Raw genomic sequence first — 19,029 nt, 5'->3', positions numbered from 1 at the left:
CGTGACCAAAAACAAAAACCCAGCAGGGATCACTGCACAACAGACAATATCCAAACACTACTAAACACATATAGAACATATCTAAATTGCCCAAGGGCATGATGGGAAACTTCACCCACACATACCCCAAGATTTGACATCACAATGGGCAGAGCTTAGATCACTTGACTCTTGTTGTTCAGTAGAAAGGGAAATAAACATTTCAGTTCCCAAAAAACAGAATTTTCTGGCTAAAATTTGTGTTTTCAGGCTTTACGGGGTTAACCCTTAGATTGTTCAAGTTTTTGCTGTGTCAGACAGCTTTGGACATGTTATGTGGAATAATTCTCTTTTTATGTGCTACTCTCTGGTCAATAGAAGTGGAAAAAGTACTTAATTAAGAGTACAGATACATTGGTTAAAACTTACTTGAGTAGAAGTAAAAATACTGGTTCCGTAATGTGCTCAAAACAGTACCCAAACGCTATTCAATTATAGCATTTTGATTAAATGTAATTAGTGACTTTCCACTGCTGATAATTTGCTTGATTGTATGTCTTAATCGTGTCTTTGTAAGCATTGGCTTATATAAAGGACAAAAGATCATTTTTTGTCCACAGGGGATGCCAAAATTAGTACAGACTAAAATTTACAGAAACATTAAAAGTTTTTTTCAGATAAAATTATTTTAAGACATGAGAAAAGTAACCATCTTGTGAATTCTTGGTAGGTTTCATATCCCTCAAAGTTAAAGTCTGTCTTAAGATTTGAGTTTGAATATAAAAGAAACAAAATTTTCCAATAACAGTTTAAAATTACCACTGAACTAATGTTAGTAATCTATCCTTACTCAGTCCTGTCATGTTTAACTAGCATTATGCAGCTATATCTTTATTCCAGTGCAGCATGGTCTTATCTCAGATGTCATATTTAATGCTCATAACATAAGATATAATATAGTCAGAGTACTGCTATTGTGTTTCTGTGTGTTATAATGACTTCAGTTAGGTTTGTCCTGGAGTTCATTTTCTTGATGAAATCAGCCAAAACTGATTTAGTTATATCTTTGCCTTGTATCAACAACATTTTTATGAAGCTACACTGATGCATATTGCTGATGTCATGAGGCCTCATGTTCATTCATCCTCTACTTGTGAATGTGATATCTCAAGAATGCTTTGAAGAATTTTCTATAAACTTTGCATAAATGTCCAGTCTGACTCTAGGATAAAGTTAATTCATTTTGGAGGTACAAGGCTGAGGTCAAAACCCCCAGTCCTTCTTCTGACCCATCACAGTACTTCCAGGTAACTGTATACCTCACAGAAGCATATAACAATCTGGTGGTAGTTCTAGCTGAGCATGCATCAGTGTCGTACACTTTCTGCATGCATAAACTGAGCTGAAATGAAACATGTGCCTGAGAGATCTAAACATGCAAGAAGACTAGACAGTGTGACTGTGGTCAGTAGTCCATCTCTGCTGTCGTACTATTCTGAGGCTCTGCACTCATTTTATTTTGCTGTGTGTGCAACCACCAAGTTAATCCCAACAGGCATTACATCATGGAATAAGGTATTTGATGCCCACTCTAATTTAGAGCATGATATCATTCAGTCGCACAGATAGAAGCAGAGAAACGCCCAGACACTGACACACGTGAAAGCTCTCTCGTACACACACTCACAGAGCTCTGGCTATAAACAGTGATCAGAGGTTATTCATTGTCCCTGGTGAGGATCCAGGCAGCGTCATTTAGACCACAGAGGTGATCTGACACTCTGTCCACAGGATATCTGATCAGTCTTGCTCCTGATGCTTACTCACCCTCCAATAACACTTACAAATAAAAGTTGAGGCAAAGATCACAAGATGGGCTGTAACTTTAGAGGGTATTAGTCTGAGTAAGCTGGTGCCAGAGGGGTCATTACAGAGATAAATGTGTGGTACAAGTGCATGCCTCTTAGCATTAATTAAAGCTTGGATATGTCACCTTCATCATCAGCCACATTAAAAGCTATATTTTATCTTCTGTGAGGAAACTTATACCCAGTAAGTGACTTAGTAGTATAAGAGGGCCAATATAAGATTTGATTAAGTTTGTCAGTATGATTTCATACTATAGCAAGTACTGTAAACAACATAGATGTTCTTACATAATAAATCCACAGTATAAGCTAAGCACTCTCCACTTCATATGTTACATCATAGAAATTCTGCGCAGAAGTACATTACATCTCTTTAAGCCAATAATTCAACTGGTAGTATGAGTCAAATTTACCTCAGGTTTGATTCATATTTAAAAGGAAACATTACTGGCCTTTTGCTTGCAGGTTTTTTATCTGCATTATAACCAGTGTTGGGAAAGTTACTTAAAAATAGTAACTAGTTACAGTTGGTTACTGCTTGCAAAAACTAACTGAGTTAGTAACTGACTTACTGCTTTGTAAAAGTAACTAGTTACTTTGAAAAGTAACTCAGGAGTTACTTTTTTTGCTTCAATCCTCATTATTGTACACATCACATTAATTTGTGTTGTTGTGGCAGTGTGAGAGGAAATACCTCTAATGTCATATAACATTGTAGCCATTAATATAATGTTGGAATGTCGTGAAGCGGTAGAACACAGTAGAAATGTTTCTCAACTTTTGACAGTGTTAAAGCATTTTACACTGTTTAAGAAGTCTAAAACAGCTCTCTAAATGTCTTTCTGCATGGCGGTCCTGTCTCTCATCTTATCTTTTTTTCTTGTTATTTCTCTGAAGGCAGCAGACTCTACAGCTTATATCAGAAGCGTGTCTTTAACAACATACCTTGCTATCAGTCTGTTTAGTGCTTCCTTAGTGACACACTCTGCAGCTAGCGGTGATTTAAATCCAGCCTTGGTTGTTTGCATGGAGTGGCTCCATGAGCTGAGTTTTTGGTGATTTTAGCATCCGGCTCTCTGGAAATTAGTTTAGCTGAAGCGCGTTGTTTAACTTTGTACTTCGTAAAGTTAAAATTACTGTTCTTGGTTGTGGACAAGTTTACTTCCCTGTTCTTTTTCGTCCTTTATCCCTAGGAGGGAAAAGTAATGCTCGTATTTCCAAGACAGAGAGCTCACGCTCGAGTGCTCAGCCATGACATGTGTGCGCTCTTCAGAGCCTGTGTTTGTTTGTGTGTTTCTGCAGATGTGCTTACGGTCCTGTCAAGTCTGGCAAACTGGATGTTTACTAACCTTCATCAATGAGTTGTCGGTTGTAAAAGTAATGAGTAACATCTGATTTAAATTCCCAGTAACTGTAACAGTGTTATTAATTTAAAAAATACACCACTAGTTACCATAAAAAGTAACAGAGATAATGTAACGCGTTACTTAGTAACTTATTATTCCTAACACTGATTATTAACACTATAAGGGTACAAACATTGTATTGCATTGCTCTTATTCAAACTTGACTCTTGTGAATTCAAATAACTTTAATAACGTTAATTTTAAATGCGCTAAAGTTACACTGACTTGATATTTCTGAGTAATAAATACTGATGCTAACTTTATTATTTTAAGCGTGCTATACTAGTTTTAAATCTATTTTAAGTGTTCAAAACTGAGATTCAAATGTTAATGTGTGTTTGCAGTCAGTAAGCTAAATCATCTTTGAGTGTGAAATACTTCTAATTCAATAATTAATAGTACACTTTAAACCTCGATAAGGTCATAGAACTCAAAATATTAAAGATAATTGATTACCTTAAAAAATGTAAGTAGTACTCCTCCTTAGGCAGGACCTCACTGAGTCGGTAAATTCACTCATGATGCAAAAGGGTTTAATGCCCAAAGGCATTCTGGGAAAACTTTGCAGATTATTGGATGATAGTCAAATAATTTGAGTACAATGACGAAAAAACTACTGTTACTAACATTGTTTAAGTTCTGTTTACTTAAAACTAAGAATAAATTCTATCAACTCAGAAGTTTTTTTAAGTAACTGAATTTTTCGTCATCACTTGTTCAATAAATTTGTTCCCACTGTCCCATTACTGTTTCCTGTTAATGATTGGCCAACTTTTCCACCTGATAGTATAAAAAGCATTTTTTTCAGCGAATCTCATTCCTTTTCCCTTTTTTCTTTCTTTTTTTTTTTTTTTTTTTTTTTGCACCTTTTCCAGTCAGGTTTTTTTAACGCCGGAATTAAAAATGCACACAAAAACTGGTAGATGGAAACGACAACATTGCAAAACCCCACTAACCCTTTTATAGCTCAGTCTTGAAAATTCTGCCTTGTTCCCCAGACTTTCATCATCCTCCAACCAGAAGAAATCAACTTTAAAGTTGGAATTTTAACCAGAAAATACATCCCTTAGGTAATTGTTGATTGGACGGTAAAAAGAAAGTTAATCTCAACCTTGGTTTCATCAAACTCACACAACAAACAGACTTTGTCCTTGTCTGGAGTGCCATTTGCTGATCTCTAGGGCTAATGGTAAAGTTCCTGAGCATTAGTATGCCCAGAGGCCTTTTTTGTCTTTCAGTTAGATGATACTTATTTGTACATTGTATCTATTTTCTTTATCAGGCAATAAGTCACAAGTTTGGTTACATTAGGTATCAATAGCCCAGATTAATATCATCTGTATATTTACCTAATATCATCCTTTAATACCACAGTGTGTATCTTCATCCTGACAAATGATAACCCAGATGGATTTTCTCCATCCATATTTATTTAGATTCAATTCTCTGTGTATATTGCCTTTCAAAGATTTACACTTTTCACCATCTGCATGTAGCATTCCAAAGTAGGGACTCATAATTAATACAAATAAAGTTTAGACTGCTCATGTATACATCTCTTCATGCTGACAGTGTTGTTTTGGGGTTGTTTGGATGTTATACATTTTTGGGGTCTTTTAGGGTGAAGTATAGGGAGAGAATGACAGAGTGCATGATGAAGGATGGAGCTGTTTGTGTTTTGTGTCTGGGGTCACATGGGAAGGATACAGAGAGGGGATAGGAGGCTTAAGGATTAAGGCGGATGGACATGAGGTGAAAGGAAAAAGCTCTAAGACTAATGTAAACTGAAGTGTCCTAAACCAAGCACTCACAGGGTTAAAAGACTGTTTAAACAGACCTTTAATATGAAAGTGCTTATTATTAAGCTTTAAAAAGGCATGTTATAAAGTCACCTGCATATACAGGATTTGTGCAAAGTGTACAGCACATTCATGAAAATGAAAATGATACAGTTTGATAGGTTTGAGGGCCTGACTTTTGACAAGAAGGTGGATTAAAACTGCACAGTGAGGTTTGAGTTACAGTTTCCCCTTACAGTGGCTGACTTGCTCTGATTCAGTCAGCCCTGACCAAATTTCTAACACCATGAAGATTAGGCTTGCAACAATGTGACAACTCCAGGTCAGTAATATATGTTACTATAGGGAACTGATGATGCTTTTTCTCTGTTTTTGAAGACTTTATTTTGGGATGTTTTCCTGCTAACAATAGATAAATAAATGAGATTTAATGTTGTTTCTTCCCATCTTTGTACCACACAGAGACTCCCCTCTACATGCTATCTTTGTAGAGTGATCATGTCATTGTGAATTCCCGCAGACCTGACTGAAAAGTGATTGAGGAGCTGTGCCTGTTGACTCATTGGCCTTGTGCTGTGTCATGTTGTTCCAGCTGGTCTGTAGGAGAATGGGGGCTATGCAGCCAGAGCTGTGGAGGAGGGGAGCAGACACGACAGGTCCAGTGCATCCAGAGAACCAGCCAGACCAACGTAGACACACTGGCTGACTCTCACTGCGCCAAGCCCATTCCAGCCAGGAGTCAAACCTGCAACACACACAGCTGTCCCCCGGTTTGGACCAGTGGGCCGTGGTCACAGGTGAGAAAGTGATCTGCCACTACCAAGGAGAACTCTCACTGTGTTTTGATCAACAGAGGCAAGTGAAGGTGTAAAACTGTGGTAGTTCTGAGCCTCCAGGAAGTTATAAGTGCATCAGTTTATAAATTCATGAATTCAATATTCTTGACAATGCAGTTGTGTTTGAACTCTATTACTTCCCCTCAGATTTCTTGAAACGTACTTTATCAACCTTTTACATCAGTTAGCAATGTCGCATAATCGGAGGGTAAAAGAGAGGGGATGTTTTAAATTGCTGGCTTAAACATTAAAGGGTGCAGTAGTGATCCGTAGTACGCTTGAGCACGGTTCACCTCCTAGGCCCTGGCATGGATGGAAGAGGTGGGTTTTAGCACAATACGGTAGCTTATGCGCACAAGCACATGTCCGCAGCGTGGATGTTACATATAATCATTACGATCATTCATCTTCATACTCATTTAAACAGTGGCCAAGTGGCCATGTTGTGAACTGCATGTGTCATATTATGGCGTGATGACATATCCATGCTCAGTTGGGCTTGGAGCCGGGCTAATGCACCTTTTCTTACTACATTATTCCCTTCCAGTCAACTATCCTTGAATATGCTTTGATACAGCCTCCAAGAACAGCCTGCCCTTGAGCTGTTAACCATAATCCTGCTGATTCAAAAAGTCTTGAAATATTTCACTTTGTGTAAGATTAATCTAGAATATATAGAACGAATAATAAATGGCACTTGATAATGAGTTTTTCCAGTGCATTACATATCCACACTGAATGTGTAATGCATTATGCAGGGAAAAAAAAAGCCTAAAATATGTCAACTTCCTGTTATACTTTATAATAAAGCTGCAAAGAAATAAAGCATTTGTATCCATCACAATTGCAAAAACACCCATGACATGCCGTGAGGACTGGTAGTACTTCACAGCAGCATTTCAGAGCCACACCATTGCACTCAGCATAAAGAGCTTAACACTGTGTCATTCAGTGAACCCTGGTGTTGATCGCTTTACCACATTTTATGGCTGTGATCTCAGCACCTTTAAGCTCTGAATGTGCCCACAGACCTAATGTTTTGTTCTCTGTCCAATCCCTATACATTGTGCCTCACTGTGAAACTTATTTAACTGCCATTTCACCCCAAATATCCTCAACTGCCTGACACAAATGGTGTCCAGTTGACTTCCTCTCTGTGACTCTGAGGCACGGTGAAGTGCGTCACAGTCTCTGGTTTCTTGGCCGCCGTGCAACACTTTTAAGATTCTGATTCAGGCTGTGCCATAGGATTTTTATATAGGATTAGAATGAATATAAGGGGAATTATTTGACTACCCCAAAGGAATTATTAAGGAAGTAAAAGACAGTAAGTGACTGTGCAGAGAATTTGAAAATATGGTAGTTATGCCGAAATGCTTCCTGTGCAAGTTAAATCTTTGACCAGTGACATTTTTCCCTGCAAAAGTTCTTTAATAGCTACATAATGTCAGAGTAAATTAACTTTGACCAAGGCTTCAAGGAGAAATAAGGTCAACTATTTCTCTGGACCCTACATTGTATAGTTCTACTACAAATGAGCTTGAAGTATTTGACCCAAGTAGCCAACATTATAAAGAGCACTACAACAATGTGTGAAGTATGAGATTAAACTTGAAGAATGAAGGAAATTAATAATCAAAATGTTAATTTTTTTGGCAGTGTTCTCGTAAATGTGGAAACGGCCTGAGGAAGAGGACGGTTCTGTGTATGAGCACCAACCCTGGAGCTCAGAAACAAACACTTCCTGACAGTTTGTGTGCAGGCCTGCAGAAACCTGCAAGTCAAGAGTCCTGTTTCATCAAACGCTGCCAGAAACAACGCAAAGTCCAGTGGTTTGTCTCCACGTGGCAAGAGGTAATCCAAACTCTGTTGTTAAAAAATGACATCTAACTCATGCAGGATTTTATTATTTTTGGCCAGTTTAACTAAGATTCCTCTCTCTCAACTTCCTGTCTGTTTCTCTCCTTCTTTGATCATCCAGTGCTCAGTTACATGTGGTCATGGCAATCAGGCACGCTTCATCAAGTGTGCTGAGAAGGTGTGTATTATACAGTGTTTCTGTGTAGACCCAAGTGTCAGGGCCTGTAAATTAGTCAAATTGCCAGAACTCACTGTTTTAAGTTTTCTTTCTTCAATTTCCACCATTTTATATAAATTTAGTTTTTTGTTTTTTTGTTTTTTTTTTTACTGTAGTGTAGGTATGCAAAAATACCTAACAGCACAAGTAATAATCTATACAACTATGGGCATATTAAATTTACTCAAAAAAGTATATATATTTTGCAGTGCTCTTTTTCTTAAGCCAGAAGAGTCTGATTAAAGGGCGTTCTTAATTCATCCCACTTATTTAGGATAAGTTGGACCTGATAGGTATAAAACCTAGGCTCTTTTTTGGACAAGAAGCAGGTTTTACCTAAAATTTTAAAATTTATGCTATTATTCAATATTTTCTTAGTGTGTTTTGGCCAGGTGGTAGGGGGGTGTTCAGTCAGTAGGGTCAGGTATGAACTAAATATCCACTAAAAGTTCTGGAGGTCTCGAAAAATCCCTTTTCAAGTGGTCAGAGATTTCCAAAACATAAAAATACCACATTTTCCAAGACTTAGTCAAAAATTTCAGTTCAATTTCAAAGAACCCTTTAAAAAGAAACACAAAATATCCTAAAAACTTTCCCCGAAATTTTGAGTACTTTTCCGAAAAGCCTTGAGACATACATACAAGTTTCACCAAAAAACTCCATGAAAATTCCTGAAAGATTTCAGGTAAGCTCCCACAAATTTTAAAGCAAATGCCTCAAAATTATAGAGAAATTCCATGGAAAATTTCCTAACAAACTCCCCCAAACAACCGACATATTTTCTGAATATTCCATAAAAATTAAAGAAAATTTCAAAAGAAATTCCCCACCCTAATTTGAAATCAAATTTCCAAAACTTTAAATCTGAATTCCCCAAATTCCCAGGATTGGCTGGCTGCGCTAAGGGTTGGGTGGTCTAACATATTATCTTTACTCCTGGAGGTTAAATAGATATTATTATCAGAGATATGCCATAATCTATATAAATACATGTTATTCACTTATATGTGAACATAAACTTAATGCCACTCTTGCAGAAGTCCATAAGTCAGTGTCCTAGGTGCTCCCTAGTTCTAAGAAAAGATCAACGGTATTGTTTACTTACTAACTCTTGCTTAGAACAAGCTTACTGATAGACAGTTTATAAGGATGTGTCAGCTAGCTTCAGTTAAATAAAAAAAATGATATCTTATTTTTTGTTATTTAGTTAGTTTTAGTTAACTATAATAACTTTGCTGTGAGGTTGAGTGTACTGTTACCTTTTCACGGCACATATCAAAAATATAGTGAAACGAATGATATAGATGAGGTTATTTTGTTGTTGTTGTTGTTGTTGTTGTTGTTTTTGGCACTTGCCACTCATGTTTTTTTTAATCTGTATTATAAAGGACACTGCAGGAAAATACAGAGAGCTTGCTGCCAAGAAGTGCCACCATGTCCCCAAACCCATAGTGGAGCTCCAGAGGTCCTGCATCATGGCTGAGTGCCCCATCCGCACTACTCCACCAGTCCACCGATGGAGCACACAACATCGCACCTATCCACCTCAACCAATCCCACAGCCTTTGCCTCAGCCAAAGTGGCACTCGTCTCCCTGGTCTCAGGTATGTTAGCTCAAGACAAGATAGTTCAAAAAAATACAAGTCGCACTGAACTACTCTGTATTTTGTTCCCCTAATAGTCACTTTGTAAACCAATGAGCTCATGGGAAATGGGGATGGACAAGAATTTGTGGAGTAAGATGGGAGAGTGAGCTTCCCCTGAAAGAACACAATGGATTATGGTCCCCTACACTGTATTAAACAGGATTTGAAAAACCATTCAAAACAACTTAATTTTCAAAACATTCATGTCTCTAAACATATTCAACATTTTTGTTTACATATTTTTTAAATGTCTGATTTTCCAAGGCAGCTAATTGATTGGATTTGGCTGTATTGAACTCTGCTTCTATGGGGTTGATGCATGATTTGGGCTGTGGAGGGGAGATAGTGCAGGTTATCCTGAACCTTAAGCCTCACCTAGTACTTCAAAGACGTTGCCTTGGTATTTACAGCACTAAATGTCTCGATTGCTATTTATGTGACTGCAATTCCATTAACTTCCTGTCAAAACCTTTACTCACCAAACTTGGGTGATAAGGCCAGAGTTTACATTACCTCATCCTGTGATTAGCTGGCATCTCTGCAAATCACATACTGTGGGTGAGGGACATCGTTGCATCCAGTCCAGAAAAATCCAAAGTTCAAATAGTCCTGGTCATAATCCATTCATCACTGCTCAGTCCAGAATCTGTCTCCTCTTGTTCTGTAGGTATTAGAAATCTAAAAATGTATCAGTTTTGACAAACAAATTGCAAAAGTTATTTAAGCATATCTTTTTTATTTGTTTTCTCACACCTCACCTCCCTTTAAGTCCTCTAGTGCCCCCTGGAGGAGGCTTATTGCACACCTCGAAAATCACCAGTGTCAGGGGTTTAAGGTCCATCATCAATTTTCTGTTAATTTTTTCTTCACAGTGCACAGTAACATGTGGCGGAGGAGTGCAGGCCAGGACAGTCCAGTGTCTGGTCCAAGGAAAGCCCTTCTCTGGCTGTGCTCTCCATCTTAAACCCTCCATGTCCCAGGCCTGCAACACTAACTTCTGCCCACAGCCTGAGAAGAAAGGTACTCCAGCTCTGACACTATCTAACACCACTTAAATGCTTCCTCACACTAAAACAGTTTCTTGTCATCTATAGTCTTTAATCTTGGGTTAATTCTTCCTCCTTTTTCCTGCAGATGTTGCCTGTAGGGATTACTTCAACTGGTGTTACCTGGTGCCCCAGCATGGAGTCTGCAGCCACAAATTCTACGGCAAGCAGTGCTGCCAATCCTGTTCAAATTCAAACCTATAATCACGCAGAGGGAGTCTGTCTGAGGAGCAGTTACATGGACTAAAGACTTTGTTTGAAGCCAGGGCTTGACAAGACAGCGTTTATGCTTGAAGCGTGTGGCAAGCAATGAAAAACAAAGGACATTTCTTTGGAAGTGCAAAAACAAAGAGTTGCAATGCCCTTTCTTCTCCCTGCGATGCCGGACATCTGGATACAAGAGCATGATGCTGACAGCACTACACAAGAATGTGATCAGGACAGTACAAATACAGGAGAGACTTATGAGGAGGAACGGATAAAATGGGGATCTTGATTAAAGCAAAGAGGACTGACGGATCCAAAAGAAACAGAAAACCTGAAAAACAGCAGCTTTGTTTATATACAGTTTGTAATTAAACAGATCTTTCCCGGGACACCTAACTTCTTCCAGCCAATCAAAGGCCAAAGATGGCGGGCCACCAGAGAGAGCTTCACAATGTTCAGGCACTGCCACGCTAGAGCATGTGATCCATCCTGATCTGCACTGCAAATTCTGATCAATTGGAGATGATAATCCAAGGAGATTTCAAAGGAAGAGTTAAGACAGAATGAATTTATTCTTAATTCTCGATGATAAACAGGCTGGGAATAATCAAAGAGGGCTTCTTTAGAGCTGGACAATAATAGGAATCTTTGCGCTGTTATATAACAAAAGAAGAAAGAACTGAATGCATCAAATGTAGGAGAACTACTCTGAGACGGGTCAAGGCTATGTTAAACAACTTTCATACTCAGTGGTGCTACAACATCGAGGTTTTCACATCAGCAGTGTGAACTTGATATGTTTCAGGAAAGATCAATTGCATTGTGTGACCTGTGTACATTATTGTTTCTTTTATTTATTGGCTTTAAAATACAGCATTGCTGGAAGACTGTATTAATAAGCAGTGTAATTGTGTCTTTTATCACGTTAGACTGAGCTCCATACATTTTGTACTGTTAAGACTTAATGCTGACAACTGCACCTTTTACATTTTAAAAACATTTATTAAAGATAACCTGTGATCCCAAAAGCTCATTTATCAATATACACAGTGATTATTGATTGTTAGAGACATATTTGCCAAACAAATATGATCATGCTATTTGAGGAGTCACTGCCCAGTATTCTAACCACCAAACGTTTTCACACAGGCCATGTATGTGTTGCACTCATTGAGCTGGCACAAGAATAATGCAGTTTTCATTAAGGTTTCAAAGCAATGGAAGATAATGGCTCTTGCTACTCCATTATGATTTTTAAAGTGTAAGTGAAAAGCAATAAATAACTGTGCCATGTCAGCATCTCAGATGTGTCGTGTGTCCTGATTTCTAAATGTTTGGGTGAATGTGTTCCTAACAGGGTGATGTGAAACTTTAAAACCTCAATTACATACTTGTCGACAAAAGCTCAAAATAGATAGTTGATCCCTTTAATGATACTTTATTTGGCTATTGCAAAGGTAATTGAAAAAAAAGAATATTTATATATATATGTTTTTGTTTTGAGTTAACTTCAATCTGATTTTCTGCAAAACCAAGGTGTTACATTATTTCAAGTGAGCCCTAGTTCCACCTCCAAACTGAAGGCCAAGTTTCATATACGGGGGTATTTCAGAGACAGGCAGCGAAGTTGGCGTCCCAAGAAGAAGACAGTCTAGGAAGACTGTTTTCTCACCATGTCAGCACTTAGGAACTGTAGGCTGCCTTCTATCGGTTTGCATTCAAGGTTTGTAGGACGATATTGTCGATAACTGCCCTTCACCGACAGGAGCCTTTGCACTGGTGCCAGCAACACGCACTTTGGAACCTGAACATGTGGAGGAATATTATGTTTAGCCATAAAGCCATATTCTGGCTACATCAGTTTGATTGTAGGGTCCAAATGAGGAGAGAACACTTTAGTTATTGCTGCACCAATAGAGTACCATCTTTTGGTGGAGGCAGTGTGATGATGTGGGGCGGCATCCTCCTCACTAGAATAACGAGGCTTATCATTAGAGGCAATCTCAATGCAGAGAGATATCGAGATAAGATTCTGCAACCAGTGGCAATCCCACAGTCTGGGACTGACCTCTATCCTCCAAGATGACAACACTGACCCCCACAGAGAGGGTTTAACCTTGATGACCTCCACAATTTGGGAGGGGAGAAGATGGAATAGCCTGCCAGCATTCCTGACCTCAACCCCAATGAACACTTTTGGGATCAGCTTGGGAGTGCCAAGGTGACCAACACAACCCTATCCCACAGCAGTGTGGGACCGGGAGGAGGAGGTGCCAGGCTTTTGTGGCTGTGTATGGTTCTTCCACACACTACTGTGGCTCCTGTTTGTTAAATGAATAAATTGTTAAATTGCCAATATGTCTTGTTTCTTCAGACTTCAATCATCCAATCCATCAAACACCACCAAATAAGAGTCAATGGCAGAATAAGCTGTTTGGCATTGGCAAATTTTTCATGGGCACAACCCACATACTCAGCTCTGCTGCTCATCCCACAAATACATTTTCCTTTAAAACATGGCACCATTTTAAAGGGAAATAAACAGGCTTTCTAACGGTATAAGATTTATTGCCAAAAATCATTGTTACAAAAAAGAAATAATCTACCAAACACAAATTTCCTTACTTTTTGTGCTAAGTTTATATCGTGATTGCAAATATCATTATTGTCCACATTATTGTACATTTTTACTAAATCGTGCAGCACTAGTTAATGAGCAGTTTAACGGGTATACCTAATAAAGTGATCAGTGAGTGTATATAAATGAGCAGAGAATCTGAAGAGTTTATCTTCTAAGGTAAAGATTTGATTAACATTAAATGCTATACCCCAACAGAGAGAAAAAGGACTGGGTGTTAAAGAAATGACCCTGGCTGTAGTCTAAAGTACAAAGTTCTATTCTTTGCTATGTAACGTAGTGCAGCTCATAAACCAGCAGCCTGGCTAACTCTAATGCCAATATGGTATTAGCCGTTTCAACACCTATGACATACTGTGTCTGGGATTTACTCTTTAGTCATTTCTCAACAAGTCAAGGAGACACAGATGCCCAAAACAGGATTCCTATTGTCATAATCCCAGAGGCATAGCCTTCAGGCCAACAGAGAGAGACAGAGAGAGGAAAAGAGAAGAGTGTGAGAGGAAAAGAATGGTTGAAAGAGAAAAGGAGGGGGGAGCTGGTGCTGTCATCGAAAAAAATGCCCTGAGAAAGAGAGAGGTGTGTTTATAAAGAGAGAAAGGGGTTTTCCTCCTTGTCAACCACCCCTCTGGGGTTGATTCATTGTTGGTCAGCTGTGTGGCACTGCTTTACTCATGATGTCTAAGTATGTAGGTGCTGATTACTGTATAAATGTAGGCCAGGGCAAAATGTTTTTGTTGTTTTGATTTTTACATCAAGGAACTGTCTACAGTGTGAAAGCAGCCATGTGCCATACATTTTTATTTAGTCTGATTCCTATTACAGGGAGGCATTTCAGGTTCAAGGTTCTCAAAATTTGGGAAAAAAATCATGTTTTCATAAACTGTGGGGATCGTATTCTATGTATGTAGAAATCTTCTGATGATAATTGAAGCATAGAGATCCATTTAGAGCAATAAAGTACTAACTTTCCTCCATTCTCATTCATTCATAAAGGCCTAAAAGACGTCCCCTGCTCTCTGACCCCCAACAGACATTTGGGATCACGTGCTTGCAAATAATCTATTCGCTCCTCACCCCTTCCACATAGGCCTATTCCTAGGTTTTGCACATTCCCATCTCGGTAATGTGTCACATTTGTTGTTAAATTAATGAATTACAGTCCTTTAGATTTTGATAAAGCATTTTTAAAAATGCTTAAAAAAGAAATATCCAATATAGTTGTTGCATCTGTTCATTTAAATGCCATCAGTGACATACTTACTTAAAGGGTCATCCTATTTCGTAGGGGAAGATTTGACCTCTAGGGGGAAAGAGGTGCTTCAAAATGAGGGGTAAAAGTAAAAGAAATGGGACTGAGCAGGTTTCCCCATTTCATCCCAAATTTGCAGTTACACTGCAGTCTAACAAAATGTGTACATTTAACTAAACATATAATCAAAGGTTCATATTTTCTTTCTTTTCCCCATATCAAAATAAATCATATTTTACTTTTCAACCCCCTTTGTATAAAAAATAGTCACTAGGGGGGAGTGCAGATGGCCCAGCGGTTTAAGGCACCAACCATGTACGTGGGCGGCCCGGATTCATATCCGGCCTGTGGCCCTTTAACACATGTCTCTCCTGTTTCCAACTCCATCCACCGTCTTCCTCTATTGAATCAAGGCACGAAAAGCCCAAAAATACATCTTAAAAAAAAAAGGCAATCAGTTGTCAGTACTTTGAGTGAACCTTAAACGGATAATTTTTACTTTTACATGAGTAGATTTATAGAACAATTTACTTCTACTTAAGAAACTTTTAATCAAAATAACTTTTCTTTTCCTTGAGTACAATATTCCTGTGCTCATTCCACCCTGAAGCAAATTTCTCCCTCACTCTTATCACTTGTTTCAGCAGCTTGACAAAGAAACTAGATAAAATCCAACCACACACGAAGGCATGGATTAAGAGGAAGAAGCCCTCTTGTTTATACAAAGATAGCAATCAGACAAAGGCTTCCTGTAGATGACAAAGCTGATCGAGACAAATCTTGTAACATCTAAAGTGTTACCTAACTCATGTCAGGTAACAAAAGAGATGATCTGTCAGAGCAAGGCAGGAAGCGAGAAAGCATGCCCAGCACACCCCTTTTTCCACTTTAAAGAAACTATGCTATCTCTGACTGCATCTGTTTTCAAGACAGTTGGCTCTTAAGCCTCAAGGCTACATACATACGGTTCATCTGAAGTTACAGAGTTATTATCTTTCCATCAGGATGCACCTACAGCAGGCTGCAGCACTGTGTTACTTCCTCTGAGCTGTTGAAATCACAGAGACCCATTAAATTAATAAGGAACCACTCTGACGCAACATAAATTTAAGAGGAAGTCTGGATTTGATTATTCATCTGTTGATTCAAATAATTTATTTATTCATTGTAAAAACAAAGGAAATTACTTTCACATTGTAAAGTTTTAAATTATGCCTGATTTTTAAAATTTGTTTATCATCTCATCTTTGTTTTGGAATTGGAAATTCACAAAGTTTACAAATGTGTGTTTTCATGCCAAGTGCAATTAATGAGGCCTTTCAGTCTGTTATGTCATGGGTTATGCCTATGTCTGTAAAACAGTGCACTGTTAATATCTATACAACAGCACCCTCTGCTGGTGTTTTAGGCCTATAGAAATACACAATGCTGACAGATGAGGACAAAATCATTATCCCCCCTTAAGAAAATGTCCCATTTTTAGAATATTTCCCAAGTACTGTTAAACAGAGCAAGGAATTATGAGGACAACTTTTCCAGTCATCCTAGTTTTATTTTGTTTGTTTGTTTGTTTGTTTTTTATCTTATTTTATTTATTTATTTATTTATTTTATTTTATTAGTTTCAGAAACAAAATGATCTCTCAAAAAAATACTACCAGGGTCAGTATTAATAACCCCCTTTAGACCTGACTTTTTTTGTTGAGCCATATCACAAATCACTGTTGTGCAACAATGTGCTTTAACTTTGTAGTGCTCAAAGCTTGTAAAATCAAGTTAAAACTGAGGGTTATCTTCCAGTTCACACAGTCTAAAAACTTCACTGAGGGTTTAGGCAGTCACTTAAAAAAGCACTGTGGCAAAACTAAAAACAATCAGTTTAGACTTGAGAAAAAAAGTGTTAATGCTGACAAAGCAGGACGTCTCCTGCAGTTTCGTTTCACTCCACAAGATGGGGCTACAAGCAAATCTACTCAGACCTGTCCTGACTTCACATCACATTTGGTTGACTTAAAATCATTACAGCAGTATCAGTCACAGACAGGTATTTGTCAGTGAGTGTTTGGATAAAAGTAAACACACAAAGAAGTAAGCTTAATTTAATTAATACTGACCGTCATTTGTACCAATACATTGGAATCAGTCTGCATCACTCTTACAGGGCTTTATAGATCATATAATAAGTATGTTCTGAAGTGTCTTAAAACTAAAATTTATTATGAATTGAAGTCATTAGGGGTGTCCTGAGAGGCATCTGGCTGCTGACCTCTTAATTGGGACGTTTTGGGCTCATCTGTTGCAGACCTCTAAAATGGGGCAACACCGACCGTGGGGCAGGAGGGGATGTACCAAGGTTATAATAGTTTTGGATTTTTCATGAGTTTATATTTTTAATTTTCTTTACACTTTCTATGTTCGATTTCAGTTTAGTTTTTATTAGTTTTGACTGCTGGTTTGTTAGTTTATTTTTTATTTTGCAAAAAATGCTTAGTTTTATTTTAGTTTTTTTTTGTTTTAGTGTTAGTTTTAGTTTTTCACAAATAGATTTCGGGACTGGGTGAGCGTCATGCATTTTTAAAAAACATATTCAAACAGGCTATTCTTCACTTATCATTTTATTTACTTAATAATGATGTTTGAATACAACTCCATACATAAAACTACCACTGTGTGAAGTCTTGACCAATCAGATCAGGCAATTTTACCTTCCACAGACTTGTGTGTAGGTGCCAGTCAGTATGGTTGTGCCAAAGACAAAAAATGAGGATATTTTGTCTCCATATCTATTTTATTTTAGTTAGTTTTGTAAACGCACTATTAAGTTTTAGTTCGTTTTTTCTTTTTTTGTAAAGCTCAGTTTTAATTTAGTTTCAGTTAACTAAAATGATTTTTGAATTTTAGTTTTAGTTATTTAGTTAGTTTGAATTAACTATAACAACCTTGTGATGTACTAACTGTTGTTTGTTTTTTCTTAGTTTGTGGTGTGGTACTTTTAATTTTTTTCCCCTTCCCCCCTCCTCTTCCCCCAACCCTCCTTGGGTTTTCCTTAGTTTGTGGCTGTTCTCAGAGGCCATATCATATCACAATTGGCTTTGTAACCTTTAGCACAAAGGTATCTTGACTTACATTACATTCACATTCACATGCATTACATACCTTTATAATCGTATAACAATGTCCACTTCTTCTTAGCCACTGGGTGTATTCATTAAAAGGGCCCCCTATTTTCCTGAATACATCTTGTCTATTTTTCAATACAAAAATTAATTGCTTGTAATTAGCTGTTTTGGTTATTTCTCCCAGCCATTCACTAAATGGGATGACACTGTTTTAAATCTTTTTTATGTTGTGACATCCAAATTAATCTAGTAAATACAATTGAAGAGAAGGAAATGTTGGATTTACTGTCACTGGTGTTTCTCTAGCGGTATTTTGTTTGCCTTTGTCGAATACAATTCCTCACTTCTGATGTGAAACAGTGGCCTATTCATTTAATTTTGCTGCAAACAGAATGATCAATATTCAAAGGAATCTCTCTTAAGATGTCATGTTTTTTATAATGGTTTCTCTTTTTTTTCTTTTTGCAAATTCATGGTTGCTAAAACGAACCTTTACCATGACGTAACACTCAAAAGAAAGATTTGTAGATTAAATTCAAGTGATTCTACAGTTTATTTATTTATTTAGTTTAGTTTAGTTTTTTTGCATTCCCATGATTCTTCAGGGACTCTGGCAACATGTGACAAAGGATTGAGATACTTTTTTTTCATTTAAAAATCTTTAATATTGCTTTTGTTGTTTTTTTTTCCACTGGTTGTAACCAGTGAAATAATAAGGTGTGTGTGGCCTTTGAATAAATTCCAAAAAACATTACGCTTTCATTTATGCAAATGAACATAGCCAGAGTAATAATGTGGAATATACCAAAATCATCAAATTCCCATTAAAGCTTAAAACATTCTTTAATAACTTACCGATGTACTTCGTAATATTTTGAGGTGCCCATGAAATACACAACAGCTTATTATCAACATGTTCAGTCTTGAAGTCTCAGCGGTGCGTTTTATAAGGCTTTAAAATTTCGGTTTACAAAGCAGGGATATGAAACAAAAATAGGGATGAACACCGGACAGACAAATAACAACGCGCCAGGGATTTGATGAAACCAAAGTAAACAGAGTGACAATGACAATAATAGGTGGATCTAAAAGAAGAGGAAACAAATTAACAGTTGTCGTATATGACGTCAAACTAATATTTTTTAACTTGGAATACA

General features: G+C 37.5%; 1 protein-coding gene across 1 annotated transcript in view; it reads left to right on the top strand.

Annotated features, from left to right (window-relative positions):
- LOC121514073 (A disintegrin and metalloproteinase with thrombospondin motifs 16) overlaps window positions 1-10,869 on the top strand; it is an 88,770-nt gene extending 77,901 nt beyond the window's left edge. Inside the window, exons 19-24 of the mRNA XM_041794151.1 lie at window positions 5,645-5,849; window positions 7,548-7,742; window positions 7,870-7,926; window positions 9,354-9,569; window positions 10,484-10,631; window positions 10,746-10,869. Coding sequence (XP_041650085.1) covers window positions 5,645-5,849; window positions 7,548-7,742; window positions 7,870-7,926; window positions 9,354-9,569; window positions 10,484-10,631; window positions 10,746-10,861 — 937 coding nt within the window. The 3' untranslated portion in view covers window positions 10,862-10,869. The remainder of the gene's footprint in view (window positions 1-5,644; window positions 5,850-7,547; window positions 7,743-7,869; window positions 7,927-9,353; window positions 9,570-10,483; window positions 10,632-10,745) is intronic.
- The last annotated feature ends 8,160 nt before the right edge of the window (window positions 10,870-19,029 follow it).

The sequence above is a fragment of the Cheilinus undulatus genome, linkage group 8 (genome assembly GCF_018320785.1).
Source record: "Cheilinus undulatus linkage group 8, ASM1832078v1, whole genome shotgun sequence".
Lineage (NCBI taxonomy): Eukaryota > Metazoa > Chordata > Actinopteri > Labriformes > Labridae > Cheilinus > Cheilinus undulatus.
This window is presented reverse-complemented; position numbering and strand designations above follow the sequence as displayed.